Genomic DNA, 20499 nt, shown 5'->3' with positions numbered 1-20499 from the left:
TCACTTCTCTGTGCCTCAGTTACCTCATCTGTAAAATGAGGATTGAGACGGTGAGCCCCAGGTGGGACAGGGACTGAGTCCGAACCGATTTGTTTGTATCTACCCCAGTGCTTAGAATAGCGCTTGGCACAGAGTAAGGACTTAAATACCACAATTACTATTATTATTACTATTATTAGTAATAATGGACATACTTGCCTGAACGCAGTCTGTTGCCTTGGGGAGCAGTCAATCCCCTCCAAGCGAGTCTCCAAGTTGGCCTAGGAGGAGTAGGCTACCTTGGGGGAAATGAAAAGGTGAAAACCAAAATGTGTTTGTCCACTGTCTGTTTTCCGAGGGGTGGGGGAGAGGCAAGAGGGCATAATAATAATGATAATGATGGCATTTATTAAGCGCTTACTATGTGCAAAGCACTGTTCTAAGCGCTGGGGGGATACAAAGTGATGAGGTTGTCCCACGTGGGGCTCACAGTCTTCATCCCCATTTTACAGATGAGGGAACTGAGGCCCAGAGAAGCATGAGCCAGGGAAGCAGTGCTAGGTGGCGGGATGGGCGGTGGTAAGCATTTACACGCACTGGGAGATCTACGGCCACCAGTACTCTCGAGTCGACCCAAGGGCAACTCTACACGAGGGGTGCAAGCGGTATTGGCTTACAAGAAGCCTTTGACCATCTTCCCCCTTACCTTCCTCTAGACTGTAAAGTCGTGGCGGGCAAGGAATTAATCTGTTTATTTTTGTACGGTACTCTCCCACGCACTTGGTACAGTGCTCTGCACACTAAGTGCTCAGTAAACATGATTACATTTACCTTAGCCTAGTCTAGCCTGGGTTAACATGACTTACCTTAGCCTAGTCCCTTTGTAAGACTGACCAGGGCAGCTCAAGGCCGGCAGACCCGCCGAGGACCCACGGGGGATGGCTGAGCTGGCTCCTCTCCAAGCAAGGAGGGGCAAGAGGTCCCCAGCCTGCTGAACTCAGTTTACCTGAGGGGAGTCGCTGAAGTCTTCAAGGGAGGGAAACGGGCGGGGGGCGGCCGCCGGCCCCAGCTTTAACAAGAACAATCCTAGAGTGCCCTGGGAGGGGCTGCCAGTAGCATCGACGAGGCGAGCTCTTCTCCACCCTTGCAGGACTGCTTCTTCTGCTGCAAGAGTTAATATGTAATAAAAGTACATCATCCAATTACCAGCAAAACTCATCTCTATCCATTTCAAATCGAAGCGTACCGGCTGTATTGAATTTTGGGGACACTTTCTAGTCGGCCACGATAGCGAGGTTGGATCACGTGCCTACCGACGGTGCGGGTAGTGATAACTTAAACCGACCTTTCTAAAGCCATAGCCTTTCAATGGAAGGCGTTTATGCACGAGGTTGCATTTCTGCCACTTCTTAACTCTCAGAAAATGTCACCCAGCATTCTTTCCGGTCTGAGGGAGTTCAGGATACAGTGGGAAATATCATCATCATCAATGGTATTTATTGAGGTATGTGCCGAGCACTATTTGAATCAAGTACTCTCATACTTACTCTTAGAGCCTGTCTGCCTCTATAAATTGATGCTGCAACCATCAGACGTTGAGAAGACTAGCATTCAAAATGTCCCAAGGTAACAGTTCTGATGGAATTGACTTTGGGTCAGATTTTCCTGGCCTGGCCGACCAGAACTACCATCCCGCGGAAGTCATCCACCTTCTAAGCCGCAGCCGTCTCTGTCTACGTTCAAAAGTTGTTGGCTACAAGCACCTGGTGAGCTCTCGTTACATACCCAGTATCACTTTCACCAACATATTAATCGATTGCATTTATTAAGCACTTATGGTGTGCACTGTACTGAGCACTTACTATGCGCCAAGCACCGTTCTAGAAGTACACGGCAAAGTTGGTAGACACGTTCCCTGCCCACAAGGAGCTGAATTTAAACATTTCCCTTTTCAATCCGAAAACTTGGCTTTTTTACGCGGCTGGAAGGCAACAGAAGAGAAGGAGGCAAGCGGGAGCAAACTATTGCACTTCTCATTGTCTGTAAACCTTTGATTAACAAGGAGAGAGGAAGGGTGGGGGGGGAGAGAGAGAGAGAGAGAGAGAGAGAGAGAGAGAGAGAGAGAAATAGAGGAGAAACTGAAATAAAACCCAATGCAACTTGTACAGAAATCTTTTAATCTTTTTTTTATTTTCACGCATTAAAAAATGAAACACACTATACAAATGGTTGTTCATAGCAGATTACACGGGGGCCTTTCCAGACTCTCTTCTCCACGTGCTGCCAACCTACAGGACCGTCTCGGGGCGGCAGCGGGTTATCTTCTAGCCGATGTATTGATTTAAGTATTGAGTAGCATGCAACCCTCGGTGTGGAAGGTTTGATTCCTCTCTGTTCTTAAATTAGGTTAAATGGCGTGGGTGTCCATATTTACATACTTGAAATGTATCAATCCTGAGCAGTTCCGATGAAGTTTGAGACCGGCTGATGGGAGTCCTCGTCTCAGGTTAAAAAGGGAGTCCGGGTGGCAGCGGCTTGGCTGCTGTGAAGTTCCGTCTATTTCATTCTTGCCGTCGCGTCGCTATTTGCTGGGCACCGCACAGTCAGACGACTGCCCCGAACAGTTAAGCCAAGTAGCTGTAGGTGTCCTTTTCCCCGTCGACACGCTCCAGGTACTCCTTCTCGATCAGGATGTCGATGCATTTCTGCCCATTGAGAAGGGGAAGAGGAGAGGGGTTTGGCATTGCTTCCGCACTGAAGGAGTACAAGATGAAGAAAGCACCTCCCCGCAAAATGCGAATGGTGAGCCCCCAGCCAGCCTTACTGTTTTCTCCTCAGAATCAGACAACATCTATCCTTCTCCAACTTCCCATCGCTGTCCCAGTGTGGACCCCCTCGGTCCGAGGTCTAACGTTTCAGACCTCTCTCCTGACCCTTCGAACCTCTCACACCCACCCGCTCCATCTGCCCCCCTCTTCTATCCCAGGCAGCTTTTCCTCAAGACTTCCTCTTCAATGGCGCTCTCTCCTTGGGAGGGGAGGGTTTCCTCAGGGAGCCCGGGAATTTGTTCCGAGGCATCTGTCGGAGAGGGAATCTAACAGCCCCGCCGGGCCCAGGCCATTCTGGGGAATGACAGACAGAAGCATCCCAGGCCTTGGAGACGGAGTCTGCTGCCCACATGCTCCGGGAGAGAGGATTTGAGAGGCCCCGGGTAGGGTGTCTTGAGGGGATGCTAGGAGGTTCTGTTTATTCCACCCTGGGGCAGACCATGGAAGCCCGGGCTCATCATCATCATCATCATCAATAGTATTTATTGAGCACTTCCTGTGTGCAGAGCACTGTACTAAGCGCTCGGGAAGTACAAGTTGGCAACATATAGAGACAGTCCCTACCCAACAGTGGGCTCACAGTCTAAAACTGAAATGCACAACTGAAAAGGCTCATCATGCTCTGGACCTGAGTTTCTGGAGATGCATCCTGGGAGATGCCCCTTTTCCATTTCCATGTTGGGGTTTTTGTTAAATGGTATTTGTTAAACACTTACTAAGTGCCAGAAACTGTACTAAGCATTGGAGTAAATACCAGATAATCAGTTTGGACACAGTCCATGTCCCACTGTCTTCACCCCCAGTTTACAGATGAGGGAACTAAGATACAGAGAAGGAACTAACTCGCCCACGGTCACCCGGCAGACAAGTTTGAAAAGCCTCAATCTGTCACATATCCCCACAATGACCACTGAGACAGCTACACTATGGGAAACTCCCAAAGCTATTTGGAAAAGAGAAAGAGGTCACTTCTGCATTGTACAAACTTCAACCCCACAATTAAAAGAGCTCCCCGACGTCACCAGTAGCCCTCACCGAGACCTATTCATTTGGTTTCTCTTAAATTAAAACAGGATCGCGTCTACCGCTCCTCTTATACCTTAATTACTGGGACCCGTGGTTTGAATCTCGAGGACAGTTGGGTTAGCACTTCTCCAAGCAATTGCTGGTGTTTTAGAACCTTCCGCATTTTCATGATCCGCACGATAGCAGCCTGAGCGGCCAAAGGGGAAAAAAATGCACACATCATCATCATCATCATCACCCACTAGCCGTTTGCGAGGGAGGATAGCCGGCCTTGTGAGGCGACTGGGCTTCCCCTTCTCTGAAGGGGAGCTCTCATGGGCTGGGGCACACAGGGGCTCGCCTGGTTGCTGAGCGACAGACATCAGCCTCGCCATGGGCTGCTGTGGATCCCCAACTCAACCGTTCCTCTAAGGCGGAGCCCGAATCTCTGGCACCCTGAATCTTTTGCTCTGGGCCACCCCGCGCGTAGGCTGTCTGCCACACCCGGATTCAATCCTCTCAAGCCCTATGACGTGTCCCACTTTCAATTCACTTCGGTTTCACCCGGCCCCCTCTGATCAGAACAAAACTGCCCCAACCACCGTCACCCAGGCACTGATGGCTGGCTCCTAGGCCCTCTTCACCATCACAAAGTGACTGCAGTCCCTCCCCAAATTTAATGCAGCAAGCCGCTACCAACTCCCCAAATGTTTACTTAAAAAACGGTCTGAAATATGAATATACGAAACTCCAACTCTGGGATGTATTTCAAGAGGAGAATGTATATCTACATATATCTATATATATTAGAGATATATATGCATAAGCATATATATATGTACACATACTGACTACGTTGAATCCCCTTGATAATGGACCCACCAAAAGAATGGCCATATATTAACTCGAAAGTACAACAGCCAACTAGTGGCATAGTGATAAATCCAACCCTTTGTGGACAGGAAAGGCGGGAAAGGAGGGGTAGAGAGGAGGAAGAGAAGAAAGAAGGCTCTCTATCAGGAAGCAGGCAGGAGGGTTGATTCTGGATCTTGCTTCCGAATTTCCTCCAAGGCGAGGGAAGAAGAGTGAAGATACTTCCCTAAGTAATCTGAACTCCAAGGCCTCCCTCCTGATGAATTTCAGCTTCCACACTTGTATCTGTGGGTCCCCCCTCACCTCTTGGCCACCCTTGACTCCTTGGCAAATATTAAAACATTGTTTTCATCACGGTGGGGAGGAATGACGCACACACCCTATCCTTTCTCTGGTATAAAACCAGGAGCGAGAGAGAGGTGCACGAGTACGTGTTCCTCATGCTTTTTTACAAATTGGACCTGGAGCAGAGTGTTGGGGCACATAATAATAGTGATAATAATAAAAAATTTGCCAAGTCCTTACTAAAGGCCAAGCATTGTACTAGGCATTGGGGCGCACAATTTAAATAGGAGGGAACGCAGGTAATAATTCCCCGTTTTGCAGATGAGGCAGCTGAGGCACATAAGTTTAGTGACTTGCCCAAGGTCACGCAGCAGGTAAGTGGTAGAGCTGGAATTCAAAACCGGGTCCTCTGACTCCCATGCCCACCCTCTTCCCTGTGCTCTCCCCATATGGCAGGAGAATCAAGAGGGCACCCCATCCATCTGGCTTTCAGGGGCCTGGGGAGAGAGGGGGTAACCCTGGCCCACCATAAGGCCCTTATCTGACCCCACTGACCCACATATTAGCTAGGAATTAGCCTTGAGGAACTTAGTATCCAACGATGAGCCACCCACAAGGGCCTCAATCTGGTTACTAAACGTCACCTGAATCAATAATTTCCGGTCCTCCTCTATATTCTTGTGGGTGGTTTCTTGCTCCTGCTTTTGTTCCGTCTTCATTGGCACATTAATGTTCACCCTCAATTTTTTGCTATCAAGGAAAGAAAATCAAGCAGAATACGATTAGCCTCAATTCAGGGATCGAAACTTGAAAAAAAATAATGAATCCCCTGATTTCAATTTTTAAATAGAGAAGCTTTTATTATTCAAAGAGGACTTTGCCTACTTTAACAAGGAAAGGTCATAGATTGCAAAATGTGGGGAAGCAACAAATGGTATGCATTTGAACATCGAACTCAATCATCTGGAGTTTCTGAAAATAAAAATCATCTCACTTATCGCTTCAAATATTTGAAAGAACTAGTTAAAGCCACAGCTCTCCTCCATTCAGGCAGACCTCCAAAAGATGGTGGCCCTTCCTGCCCTTGAGATTTTATCTTATTCTCTTTTAGGCCCTCGGAACTAAGTCTCATTCAGTACCTTCTAATGCTGATGTTCTGTTCCAGACTGGACACCTACACACCTAAATTCACCTGTCCCGCTATGTGACCTTGGACAAGTCACTTAACTTCTCTGTGCTTCAGTTTCCTCATCTGCAAAATGGAGATTCGATACCTGTTCTCTCTTCCTTCTAGCCTGTGTCCTCCATGTGGGACGGGGACTGGGTTCACCCTGATCATCTCATATCTACCCCAGTGCTTTGTATAGTGCTTGGCACCTAGCAAATGCTTAAACAGACCACTGTTTATCATTATCACTATTACTATAAAAGTTACAGGGTCGAGGAGGGTGGGTAAAAGAGCAGCCGTAATCGCTGCCACAACACTCAAAGTGAGTCGGGCCAGGACTGTGATGTGACTGTCCTGAGGTGGCTATTCTTCCAGTTCCTTGCCCGTTCTTCCCTGCCTGAGACCTGGTTTGTCCCACTCTGCCCTGAGAAGAGGAGAGCAGGATAGCTGCCTCGCTTCAGAAACACTGGGCATACAGCAGGCAGTGTATCTGACCCATTAGAGGCAGGAAAATTGATTTATTTTGTGTGCAGGCTTGGTGGACCTAGTAGCTGAACTGACAGGCTGATGTTTGGATATTTAGTGCATGGAATGCTGAACAATTCAACCTTAAATTCTGCCATTACGGTACAGTTTAAGACAATTAACACCACTGTGTCATACCTACTTATAGCTAATTTTCCTTACTTTTTATAGCCAAGATATAATTTTATTAAGGTATCCGGTTTCAATTCCATCTCATCAACGTTTGCATTTTCATCTTCCAAAACCTATAAGAAAACCTCAATTACTACAAATTCCACAAAACTGTTTCATCTGAGAATCTACAAATATACAAAAAAAAACCATACCAATAGCTTGGACTTCAACAAAATCTGTAGAACTTGTGCTAAAATATCCTACAATTACAAGGGAAAATGTGTTAGCTGCCTGCATTTTACCTTTGGACAACACAGAAAACCAAATATCATTAGAAAGACACGCTAGACTTTTAAGCGATCATTAGGGGAAAGGGTGAGCAGGGATTGCACTGCTACATTCCTGTTAATAGTACTGCTGTCCCACAAATCTTCAAGCCCTTCAAACTATGGGAGAAGTGAGCCTCTTTGGCGAAAGCCAAACCACTCAAAGGACAAGTCCACCTAAAGACTATTGAGAGCGTTCTAGAACTTTTGGGAAAATCTAAAAAGTTTTAAGTGAGAGGATAATTGCATTTTAGAGCCATAAATTACCACCCCACCAAGTCAGATGCTGATTTCGATGGTTCTACAGCTTTCCATCACACCCTTTCCCAACTCTCCCTAAACCTGACATGAACCTGATTGCTTCCCCAACTCAAGAGTGGTGACCCCGAAACATGAAGAACGACACTACCATTTTGATTTGAGTGCTGTCTGTCAGCTGCTGAACAGTGTAGGCATCTTCTGTGTTGTACTGCAGTAGGATTGCCATCTGGAATGTAGACGCCTTCATGCCGGCACCGAGAAGAGAGCAAACGGAGGACCAATTATGAACCAATTAAATAAAACCATTTAACTGTGAATTCAAAGAATTCTTGCATGAATCAAATGAGTACAGGAGGGCTGGCTTATGGGAAAGGAGGGTAAGAGGGTTAGAAACAAAGCCAAGAGATTTAAATCTATTTAAAATGGCAAGCCAAATGCAATTCTTCACTGGTTGATGTAGCTTTTTCACTGACAGACAATTCTCCCTCATTACTTCTATGTCCATCTTTCCATATAGTATTTTTGAAAATATTTTCCTGTAACATGTGACTTTGACCATTCATGAAGTTTCAGGTGCTTTTGTCACAACTTGAAAACAAGGCTCGCTGTTCACTATGCCTTGTTCATTCAGTTGTATTTATTGAGCACTGTGTGCACAGCACTATACTAAGCACTTGGGAGAGTACAATAAAACAGTAAACAGACACATTACTTTCCCACAGGGAGCTTACAGGTTGTTCAGCCGAACAGGTACCTCGCCTTCCCTGCGGCTCTTGGAAACTTTCCTAGGGTTCCCCTGAACCCCCTCCCACTGCCTGACCATCATAATGGCGACGGTATTTCCTAAGTGCTTACTATGTGCCAAGGACTGTGCTAATAATAATAATAAAACGGGCTGGGCACAGTCCCTTTCCCGCATGCGGCTTCCAGTCTCAATCCTCATTTTACAGATGAGGTAACTGAGTCACAGAGAAGTGAACAGACTTGCTCAAGGCCAAACAAACCAGATAAATGGCAAGTTCTGGATAGATACATAATCATCAGATTGGACACGGTTCTTCTCCCATCCAGACCTCATATTCTATGAAGGAGGGGAAAACAGGTGCCCTACGCCCAATTTACAGAAGAAACTGAGGCACAAGGAAGATAAGCCCATGGTCACATAGGGAGAGGGAGGTCTGGAGCCTGGGTTTCTTGATCGCCAGTCCCTGCCTTTTACTGTTTACTAGGCAGAGCTTTGCACTCACTCCACTCTTCTCTCCTCATCCCCCACCAGCCTAATTCCGTGCCCGGAATTGGCCCCGCCACAGTTTTATGGGTGTTCAAAAACCAATCTTTGCTCCCCTCTGCCCCTGTCCAGGTCTGCAACCCCCACCTTTCAGGACCTTTCCCCACCTCTAGACAGCAAGCTCACTGTGGGAAAGGAATGTGTCTGTTTATTGTTCTATTGTACTCTCCCAAGAGCCTAGTACAGTGCTCTGCACTAAGTGCTCAATAAATACAACTGACTGACCCATCCAGCCAACGATGCGTGGCTGAGACTGGACCAGACTGCCTAGTCTCATCCCATCCCCATGCCTTTGACAGTCCTAGAAACCTTAGTTTTTTTTTAAAAAGAAAGAAAAAAAAGCAACAGGGATAGGTCCGGTTGGGGGTGTGGGTTTGGAAATAGTAACAGTATTTATTATGCGCCTGTTGTGTGCGGAGCACTGTACTAAGTGTTGGCAGATAATATACAGGTGGGAAATGCCATCATCATTATTATTATTACTGTGCGAGCCCTGTTAGCCCTCTTCAAATGGACAGGAGGCATCTGCTTCAGGCAAGTGGGCTTGTGCCTGGCCCCTAATTAGACGAAGTCAATGTGGCTACTGGTCCACACCGTGGACATTAATCAGGATGCTTTCTGCCTTTCTCGAAGGATGCCTCAAAGTGGGGGTGAGACTGTGATACCCGAGTGGCTTTTGATAACTCTGTTGTCTAGTACTCTCCCAAACACTTAGCCCACTGCCCAAGTAAGGAAGGGGATGGAGGCCTTGCCATGGAAGCCAAGCCGCAGAAGCTGCTGGCACCTTGGGAAAGTCCAGGGGGTGGGCGTGGGTCTGAGCAAAAGGGAATGAACCTGGAGGGATCATAGCCAATCTAGGAAAGGAGGGCCCGGCACTGTTCGGGGAGGAAAGCAATTCTGAGGTAAATGCTTTCTGCATCAAGGGCTCAGTACTAATCTCCTGGAGCAATAAGGGGGAGATCCTTCTCAAAGATGCTATCTTGAACTTTTACCACTGGACAAATTCAGTACTCTGAGGTCCAAAATGGGCCAGTGTCCACCAGACTTCTTGGGGTCAGAAAAAAATCAGGAACGGACTCCCTGGAGACAGTTCTGCATTTTTCCTTCCGTATCCTCTACTTTCCATAACTTTTCCATCAGTCAACACCACCACGTCCACCACCAAAACCACTCTCCTTGCTCCCAATGGCTGTAAGCTTGATAGCATCCTCAGCCTCTTGCCATCTTTCACTTCACACTCAGTCTATCAATAAATCCGCAGCATTTCCTCTTCATTCAAATGGCTACCACTCCGGCACTGATTCTCCTCAGAGCTAGACTACACTGTCAGCCTCCTCACTGGTCTCTCTAGCTTCCCTCCCTTTCCAGTCTATAATTCACTGTGAGGCTTAGATCACCTTTCTGACTTTCTGATCTATCATTTAACACATCCTTTCATGCCTCAAAAACCTCCAATGGTTACCTACCGGGAAGCTGCATGGCCTACTGTGGCTCTGCTGTGTGACTGTATATGTTTGTACATATTTATTACTCTATTTATTTATTTATTTATTTATTTATGTATTTTACTTGTATATATCTATTCTATTTATTTTATTTTGTTAGTATGTTTGGTTTTGTTCTCTGTCTCCCCCTTTTAGACTGTGAGCCCACTATTGGGTAGGGACTGCCTCTATATGTTGCCAACTTGTACTTCCCAAGTGCTTAGAACAGTACTCTGCACACAGTAAGCGCTCAATAAATACGATTGATGATGATGATGATGACTTTGGGCATGTCACTTCACTGCTCTGTGCCTCAGTTTTCTCATCCGTGAAATGGGGATTCAATACCTGTTCTCCCTCCTAGTTACACCGTAAGCCCCATGTGAGTCAGGGACTCTGTCCAAGCTGATTATCCTATACCTACCCTAATGCCTAATATAATTATAATAGTAATAATAATTTCTATTTGCCAGACATTCCACCAGCTCTCCTTCCCTCTCATGAGCTTTCTCTTCACTTATCAGCCTTTTTCACCAGCCACCCCCAACTCCAACACTTCACAAATAGGATTTTCAGCATTAACACTCTGAGCACAAAACATCAGTTCAAAGTTACAAACTTCTCAGCACGCTTTCAAAAAAACAAATCTGCATGGAACCCTGTTTAAACGTCCTTGATGCTTGAAACTTCAAGTTCTTATTTGCGTCAGAGTCCCCAGTGATAACGTCTTTAATGTTAAAGAGTGCTATGGCATTTTTAACACAAGAATTTATGTAAATAATTACATAGACTAAGCTAGTGTAGCTTGGGGGATGGGGGACGCATTCATCTCATTGGCATTCTTGTCCCAACATAAAATTATAAAAACCTTCCAAATGCTATTTTATTCTTACCTGCAAAGTGTATCTGTTTTTGAAACAGTTGGTTACCAATTCCCCTTTGGAGAGTTGATATAACCAAGTCAATTTTCTTCCACTGTGGCGACTAGCATAAAAAGCTGTAAATCGCTGATAACTGCGTTCCAGCTAGGTAATAACAAACCACAAAAAAAGACAAGTAAATATCACGCTTTAGAAATGGCATTTTGAACACTCCTGTATGGCTACTCTCTAGTAGGGGAGATTCCCAATGATGAATCTGAGACTGGAAGGAGGTGGTAGGGGACAGAAGGGGAAGCTTCCAACAACTTTTAAAAGCAACTTGTGGAGATTGTCAGCTACCAGGTGGCTTGAAATAGCAATACTTTCATTTGATTAAAATGAAGCTGCACTATCTGGTGGAAGGAGCACAGGCCTGGGTAGCAGAGGACCTGTGTTCAAATCCAGACTCCTCCACTTGTCTGCTGGGTGACCTTGGGCAAGTCGCTTAACTTCTCTGTGCTTGTTACCTCATCTGAAAAATGGGAACTACATCCTCCTCCCTCCGATTTTGATTGTAAGCCTCATGTGGGACAGGGACTGTGTCCAACCTATCTTGTACCTACCCAACACTTAATACAGTACCTAGCACGTAGTAAGCGCTTAACAAGTACCACTGGGGGGGGGGGGGGGGGGGGGGGGGAGGAGGACCCCCCAAAACTAAAATAAGCCAGATTCTTTTGGATGGTCAAAATTACTCCCTTTGGGTGGAATATTATCTCTTTCCCAATTTAGTGCACTGTCATGATGTATACACAATCTATGTAACAGGGGAACAAACAATCCTCTGGTGGTCTGAAAGATTTCAGGCCACTCCCACAGGGCCTAGTTAACTGCCAGGGAGGAGCTTTAAGCACTGGAATGATGGGGATGAAAAATCCATCGAGCATCAATAATGTGGTAGTTGTCATGTTTAACTAAAATACAAGATCAATCAATCACTCAGTGGTATTTAAAAGAACCTTTACCTCTGAAGGCAGGGCAAATGTACACGACTGTTGAAAGGGCCAAGATCCAGAACTCAGGACTTGTATACTAAAATCCACTAAAAAAGAATTCATAGAGTTAAGGAAATCACATAGAGACAGCTGGTTTCAGAAATTAAAACTCCATATTGGGAGCTTAGGTTTGGGTTACATTAATAATAAAATCCTACATTAATGCCAAGTTAGGCGATCAACATCCTCTTTCTGGTTCACCACTACTTTTTTTAAATTTAATTACTCAAGTGGTCAGAGAAGGAAACGTAAAAACAAAGGGGGCAGAAATATATTTTTCTCTATAAAAGAACATTCCAAATTTCCAACCCCTAACACTTCATTTTTGAATTTTGTCAAGCTATACTATGATCATTTATGGCTTCACCTGCATCCCTTTTTGGCCTGCAAAGGTCCACTCACCTCCAAGGCACATCCAAATGGGGCCAGCCATAAAAAGTTTTGTCTAAAAGAACTCTGGGACAACTACGAACGATGGAAAAGTTGAAAAATGGTTTTATTATACATCACTTTAACTTAACGCTTACAGCGGATACAGCAGCCATTACTCATGAGTTACAAGGACAGTTTCATCATTTGCAGTTAACACATACTTGGGATGGAAAAACTGTCAACCTGAAAGGCTACTGAACATGGGAGAATAGATGCTTTTTCCCTGACTTTTCTTAAAACAAGAAAAGGAAAAATCCCCTCAGGGATGCAACATGAGTGCTTGAGCCCTTGCCACGAGGTTGGCTCAAATGTCCCTCCCCGACGACCCTCCCAACCCCCCATTCTTCCTCTCTTATCTCTGGTGAGAGTGACCGGGTTAGGATGGAGGCCTTGAAGGCAAACTACTACCGCCCCAGCCCCTCTTGCCATATTCCTCTGCTCTCACTGCCGTTACTCTAGTGCTAGAAAGTACTAGAAAACGGCACAGCTTACTGGATACCCTACCCTACAGGCCTGGGAGTTGGAAGGCCCTGGATTCTAATTTCGGCTGTGCCACTCATCTGCTGGGTGACCTTGGGCAAGTCACGTCACTTCTCTGTGTCTCTGTTACCTCATCTGTAAAATGGGGATTAAGACTGTGAGCCCCATTTAGGACAGGGACTCTGTCCAACCTGATTCGTTTGTACCCATCCTACGATGATTGGCACATAGTAAGCACTTGACAAATACCATTTAAAAAAAAAAGACTGCTGTACCCCCTGAATTTTACTCAGTAGGGAAGAGAGAGCCCGAAGTTGGTTCCTGATCATTTTTGGTATGAGGCAATTTTCTTTCTTTTGCTTTCTGACCTCTAAGGGAGATAAGCCTTCTGTTAGTATGTTTGGTTTTGTTCTCTGTCTCCCCCCTTTCAGACTGTGAGCCCACTGTTGGGTAGGGACTGTCTCTGTATGTTGCCAACTTGTACTTCCCAAGCGCTTAGTACAGTGCGCTGCACACAGTAAGCGCTCAATAAATACGATTGATGATGATGATAAGCCCTTTGAGCATATGGAGGTTGTTATTCGATATGTGAGTTGAAATAATACAGTTGAAATAGTACACTTACTGTTCACATATCAAGAAATTATTCCTCTGGAAGTTATTTTAATCGGTCTGACAATAAAATGCTCACTGCCCTAAATTGTGACAACTGCCTAGTTACCTAGAACAAAGATGGCTGAACTTTCCTGGGTCTTTAAAAGAGGCTTACAGAATGACACAATACTTACAATCTAACGGTTCGGAATTGGTCAGGTGTTTTTTGAACTGTTCATTTAAATCTTTGCTTACACCAATGTCTTGAAACATTCGCTGTAGCTTGGAAGTGTATTCAAAACCACACGCTTGCTGAAATTAACAGAGAACAGCTTATGAATAAAGTAATTCTGCGTACACAGAATAAACATAAGAGATTCCTAAAGTACAAAAAAGTCTTTCCGGACATCACTTTTCTAAAACAAGATATTATTTTGCTGAGGAAATCACTGGTGAAGTTGGCCACATTTTATTGTACACTACAAATACTTGGGTCGAAATTTTTATCTAAAGGAATGAATATATTTAAGCAACAGTAACAACAAAATCTAAAACTCCATTCTAAACTAGACTGCCAGATACAGCAGTCCCTGATTATAATGATCTTATTTTAGCACTTTTGGGGGCAACTGACAAATTCAAAAGCACAATCAATGAACGGCCTTTATTTAGAGCTTAAGAGCATAGACTGTAGGCTCACTGTGGGCAGGGAACATACTTACCAACCCTGTTATAGTGCAATCTTCCAAGCACTCAGTACAGGATTGAGTTAACTGTGTTGGCTTTAAAATAAATATATTTATACCCTTTGGGTTAACTTTTTGGGTCTTGGGAACATGCTAATATGGTATAAGTGATTTCCTAAGGGAAGCTATATTTCATTTAGTGCTCTTTCACTTAGCACTCTTTTTGTGGACGCAATTAAGAACATTATCGAGTGCTTTCTGTAGTAAAATCAAGTGACACTGCTATGATCAATTGGTACTCAGGCAATCCCTGACTGGAGGCTGTTAAGGCAGGACCTCCACGTTTAAACTTTTCTCCCCAAAGGGGCCTGAGGCCCATAAAAGGGCAGAGGCATGATGAATCGTTGGCTGGGTAAACCATATGATGTGATAAAGTGTACAGGAGGTAGGAAGCTACATTAGGCCGCTTAAGGCTCTCATTCGTTCATTCATTCATTCAATCGAAATTATCGAGCACTTACTTTGTGTAGAGCACTCTACTAAGTGTTTGGGAGAGTACAAAACAACAATAAACAGACACATTCCCTGCCCAGACCACAGTGCAATGAGCAAGAGATTCCACTAGAATGTTCCTCTCTAAGCCAGCATCTGAGCATAAGGAAAGGTCTCTATATGTTGCCATCTTGTACTTCCCAAGCGCTTAGTACAGTGCTCTGCACACAGTAAGCGCTCAATAAATACGATTGATTGATTGATTGATTGACTCTAAATTTGGGCAGGGACTATTTAACCCTGTGTGACGTGAATCCCTGTTTCCAGAAGCCCCTTCTAGCTTTGCAAAGTACAAATGAGGACTACCCATTCAGGATTAAATATCACCTAGAAAGTGTCTGCGATCCCTTTGGAAAAGGATCTGCTGACCATACATTGCAAATCTGGCATGGTCCAAGAGCTTTCAATAAATATGAAACTTTTTATAAAAATATCCTGCGTGGCTCAATGGAAAGAGCCTGGGCTTTGGAGTCAGAGGTCATGGGTTCAAATCCCGACTCCGCCAATTGCCAGCTGTGTGACTTTGGGCAAGTCACTTAACTTCTCTGTGCCTCAGTTACCTCATCTGTAAAATGGGGGTGAAGACTGTGAGCCCCCCGTGGGACAACTTGATCACCTTGTAACCTCCCCAGCGCTTAGAACAGTACTTTGCACATAGCAAGCGCTTAATAAAAAAATGCCATTACTAAATACACTGTTTTGAAAACAATTTACAAAGTGATCTCTGCGAACAAAATAACAGTCTAGCGGAAACAAGAGTGTGGTTTTAGTCAGAAGACCTGGGGTGAAGCTTTGGGCTTCATCATTAACTGGGCAACAGTAGGCAAACCTCTTCATTTTTCTTTGCCTCACTTTCCTCACTTGTAAAATCGTCCGTAAACGGTCTACCTTGGTACACTTTAAAGAACAGGAAAGCAACTTGAATTTGAGATTTTATAAGTTCTTACTTATTAACCCTTGCTTGCCTGGGTTTCCTATAAAGCATTAAAAACTTCCATGAGGGGTTTTTTTTTTTTTTTTGCCAAGTGAAAAGAAAGGATTCAGTAGGAAGAGGGAAGAGCTAACCTTCAGTTTGGAGATCATGCTCGCCTCTGCATCATCACTTGCGCTGTTTTGGTGTACAAGTCTCTTTGCCAACATTTTGGCATAGAACTTTTGAAATACGTCTTTATCTTCAATGTACTTGAAGACAACCATCTGCCAAAAACAAATATTAGGAAACATGAGATATATATCATATAAACACACATACCTACATCAGTTGTTTTAAGGTATATTGTGTTCACTTACTTACTCTGTGATCCCCATGTGGGACCTGATTATTCTGTATCTACACCAGCGCTTTGTACAGTGTTTGGGATATAGTTCGTGCTTACCAAGTACCATCATTTTGTACCATAAAAACTCCAGGCTCTGTTCAGGCAATCAATCCTATTTATTGAGTGCCTACTGGTTGTAGGGCACTGAACTAAGCACTAGGGCAAATTCCTAAGAGGTAGAAGAGATGACACCTGTCCTCTTACAATCTAAGTGGGGAGGTAGGCAAAGAATCAATTACAGATAGGAGGAAGTGCTTAAATAGTAAAGCAGTAAGTGGGTGTAAGGTGATGCAAACACACTGTGGTGACAGTTGGAGGATGTGACTAGGGGAGAACAAAAATTAACTGAGGAAATCCTCCTGGAGGAAGTGAGATTTCAGAAGGACTTTGAAGACGGGGAGAACTATGGTCTGGTGGATATGAAGGGGGAGGAAGTTCCAAGCAGGAGGGAGGATGTGCGCTACAGGTTATGAGTAGAAGAGTCAAGTTTGAGGCACAATGAGAAGGAGAGTTTGAGAGGACTGGAAGATATCAGTAGGGATAAAGAAGCAAAGAGCAGCAGCAGTGTGGGCCTCTTCCACCCCTCCCCTACCCCCCCATCCAACCCACCGGACAGCCAACCACCCTACCTCCCCAGGACCGACACCAAATCTGCCCCAGGACTAACAAAGAGAGTCTATTCTGTCCTACCTTCCACCCCACTGCAATTAGTAGAGTCTAGGTATTACTACCACCACTACCACTGTCTGCTATATGTGACCTTGGACAAGTCACTTCACTTCTCTGTGCCTCAGTTCCCTCACCTGTAAAATGGGGATTAGGCCCCATGTGGGACAGGGATACTGTGTCCAACCTGTCTTGCTTGTATCCACCCCAGTGCTTACTATAGTGCCTGGCATGTGGTAAGCACTTAAATACCACAATTATTATTAATATTGTTATTATTATTAAAGTGGAGTGGATGGGTAAAGGAAAGACCGCTAATGGAGTGCCTCAAAACTGGTGCTCAGGAATTTCGGTTTGATACGCAGAGGAAGAGGAAACCACTCAAGGCTTTTGAGGAGTGGAGCGACATGAGGAATAACATTTAGATCTGGGTAACACAGTCAACTGTGGATTGGACAGGGGTGAGGCCAGAAGAAAGGAGAGATCAGTGAGGAGGCGGATATTCCGAAGTCTGGCCAGGCTACGAGGAGGGCTTGGGTCAGGGTCAATGACTGTTTGGATGACAGGAAGGAGTGGATCTGGGAAACATTATAAACATAAACTGACAGGATTTAGCAACAGACTGAATGTGAGATTTGAAACACAACTAGGAAACGAGAATAAGGCAGCAATGGTGTCGATTGTGATGATGAAGTTAGGTGGAGGAGAGGATACAGGAGAGCAGATGAATTCAATTTGAATTATATTGAGTTTAAGGTCTTAGACTGCAGGCTCCTTGAGGGTCAGAGACTGTCTAATTTCCAACTGTGTGTCCCTTCCTGGTGCTCTCTGCACCCAGTAAGTACCTAAGGTTGGGGCCAGGGAAATCAGGGAAAGAGCCTGCAAAAGAGCAACCACAGAAGCCCTAGGAAAGCCAACAGAAACACCAAGATTAAATAGGGTTTCCGGGATAATGGAAGGGTCCATAATGTCAAAGCCCACTGAGAAGTCAAGAGGGATTAGGATACAATACCAAAGTCATTAGATTTGGTGAGGAGGAGGTCACTGGTGATCTTGGAGAGTGTTCTATTTCTGAAGACCTCAAAATTCAGGGTTTTAAAATGCAAACATAGATCATTTTTACTTAAGTATTTTAGAGTGAAAGCCGTAATCAATGTTTAAGGACGATTCAGTTATGCTGACTGAGGCTCAATACTAAGAAGAAGTGAGTTGTGCAGATTTTGGAGAAGAACAAATACTTCCCAAAGATAATAAAAATAATTTTCAGTCCTTTCTCTATCCTATGACAATGCCACGAATGGTACTTATTGGCAAGTGTCTGTGATACATATAGATGTGCACAAGCATCTGTTTAATAGCAAATCAATTTGCTTCTCCATTCTGCTCTAGGAAGTTGGCATTATTACTCAAGTCCTTTCCCACACTGCCCCTTCAATAAGGGAGTATGAGTCACTATTTCTTCCACAAAGCATGGAAAACTGGAGAACTGCTCCAGGATATTTAAAACCAGCCCCGCAACCACTGCCCCCTGAACCACTGTGCTTGTGCTTGCAGTCAAAAACAATTTTGCACATAATAAGCGCTGAACAGATACCATAATTATTAATTATTGTTCTGCTCTGCCCTTCCCTGCAAAAAAAAAATTGCATTAGGAGGGCAATGAGTGGAGAAGTGGGAGAGAAGCATTGGCCTGAGAAGGCACAGAGATTACTATAGCACCTTACCACTTGATTGAGCGTATCTTCTAGCTCTGCTTCCTCTGGGTTCTTTGAGCTGAAATCCAAAGGGAACAGTTTGACTTATAAATTAAGTACCTACAGGGTAATGCTTACAAGATTTCAGAGATTAAAATAGCAGGAAAAAAACTGAAAAGTACCCAAACTACATCTTTCAGAGATCCCAGCAAGAGTTCATTCAGATATCGAGAGGATAAAAACCTTTCAAAAATCCCAACCATATCATATTACATGCTCACAAGGGATAATTTATTAAATACAGTCAAGGTTGCCATTTGCTATCTTCAGGAGTCTGCTCTGTGTTAAACACACTCTGAAAAATTGAAGTTACTTGAATCTATGTTCTTTTAAGCTTCTGAGGGTACTGGTGATAATGTTAAACTAGGCCTACTGAAGCACTGGAAACCAAATATAGACCACAGAGAGTCTTGGGATCCTTTGAGCTCTTTACAATGGGACACCCCAGAATCCCAAAAGCCTGCATCTGTGACCCACAAGGGATCTGGCCTGGCCAAGTTCCTGATATGGGGGTCACGGTGGGAAGGTTGAATTAGTTTTGAGGAAAAATCCCAGCCCTTTTCCCTCCTCATGCTGGCCATCAATGGAAAAATCAGTTTCATTTTCATTTACTTAAATCTTTAATTATGCAAGTTTCTAAAGGAACTGACATCCAGTCATGAAAACAGGCAGGGAAAAACGCTATTCTGAAATGAAAATGTCTTGCACTAATTACACTCATGTCCGTTTCAGCAAATACAGAACCAATAGTAAAGGGGACCGAGTCTTCACTGCTGAATGCACCTCGCTGGCGAAATGGGAAAACTGTAGAAACTTCCTTTGAGTCTCACTAGCTTTTCTAATTTAAAGATAGCTTGAGAAAATAGGGCTGACTCTTCAAGAGCTACTTAAAAGTTGGGTGGCATTTTGTAAGTTGTGACTAAAATAATTTATTGAAAAGAGATCTTGCAATAAAAGTACTTTACAATTCCCTCACCCACCTTTTAAAAACAAATCTCCTAAACCCAAAGGTGTTTGCTATCATTTAAAATTATAATATTATTCTTAAGAACTGGTCTGGCAATACTGTAACGTTGCACTTCAATGGACACACATACATAAACACCCATGCACTTTTTGAAGATTTCCTCTGTTAATAATTGAGCTCTAAAGACAACATACTTTCAGAAAGTGCTGTGTGTATTAACGTTTTGTTGCTGAACCAAAAATATAAAGCCTCTATCTATACCTGGAAAGATTACTCTGACAGTGAGATTTTATCTACATATAAGGTAGCTGAACTGACACATAAGCAACACTTCCTTCTACACTGAGCGCACCAGAGATTCACAATTCCCCTGAGCACACCAGAGATTCACAATTCCCAGAACTAGCTTTGATTCTGTTTATTTCTTTCAACATTTTCCTATGCCTCTACCTTAAAAGAACCAACCAACTCCTGATTGTCACAAGCCATAGTACTCTATTTTCTAGCAGCTCCCTCTTGGTATCCCAACTGCTACAAAGGGAACTTAAGTGAGGAAACCACACACCCAGAAGAGAAGGTATAAACAACAGCTTTGTGTTGGTTATGTTGTACCATCTCTTCTGTGCGTATGGTGTCCTTGCTCCAGTTTGTCTGTAGCAGCTGCAAGGGTAGCTTGCTGAAATGAAAGGATAGCCACTCTCCTGGTTTGCCAATAACCCTTTCCAATTTGCTATGGGGTGGCTGTTGGGAATCCTCTTTCGTTCATTCTCCTCATGAGTCCTGCCCTTGGAAGCTGTGGGGCTGAACTAACTGCATTCCGGGACCTCTTTGTTGGCTATCTTGTAGTGCTGTTTGATGTTCAGTATGGTTCATGCCAGTGACATGGCTCCAGAAGTCGGATGGGCCTTCTATAGCAGGGTCAGGTCTCGCAACCACGTAGAACGGCAAACACCACAACAGCCCTATCGATCTCCAACTTGGTATGGAACCTGACACCC

At 44.3% G+C, this 20499-nt stretch overlaps 1 protein-coding gene across 2 annotated transcripts in view; it reads right to left on the bottom strand.

The window, feature by feature from the left end:
* Positions 1-2135: 2135 nt before the first annotated feature.
* CUL1 (cullin 1) overlaps positions 2136-20499 on the bottom strand; it is an 80048-nt gene continuing 61684 nt past the window's right edge. For both annotated transcript variants that reach the window (XM_038760183.1, XM_038760184.1), the window contains exons 12-22: positions 18505-18553; positions 15861-15992; positions 13752-13869; positions 12022-12098; positions 11030-11161; positions 7513-7605; positions 6990-7037; positions 6826-6908; positions 5615-5720; positions 3907-4020; positions 2136-2684 (exon numbers count right to left, since the gene is read on the bottom strand). In XM_038760183.1, the coding sequence (XP_038616111.1) occupies positions 2604-2684; positions 3907-4020; positions 5615-5720; positions 6826-6908; positions 6990-7037; positions 7513-7605; positions 11030-11161; positions 12022-12098; positions 13752-13869; positions 15861-15992; positions 18505-18553 (1033 nt within the window). In that variant the 3' untranslated portion in view covers positions 2136-2603. The remainder of the gene's footprint in view (positions 2685-3906; positions 4021-5614; positions 5721-6825; positions 6909-6989; positions 7038-7512; positions 7606-11029; positions 11162-12021; positions 12099-13751; positions 13870-15860; positions 15993-18504; positions 18554-20499) is intronic.

Source organism: Tachyglossus aculeatus, chromosome 18, assembly GCF_015852505.1.
Source record: "Tachyglossus aculeatus isolate mTacAcu1 chromosome 18, mTacAcu1.pri, whole genome shotgun sequence".
In the NCBI taxonomy this organism is placed as follows: Eukaryota; Metazoa; Chordata; class Mammalia; order Monotremata; family Tachyglossidae; genus Tachyglossus; species Tachyglossus aculeatus.
This window is presented reverse-complemented; position numbering and strand designations above follow the sequence as displayed.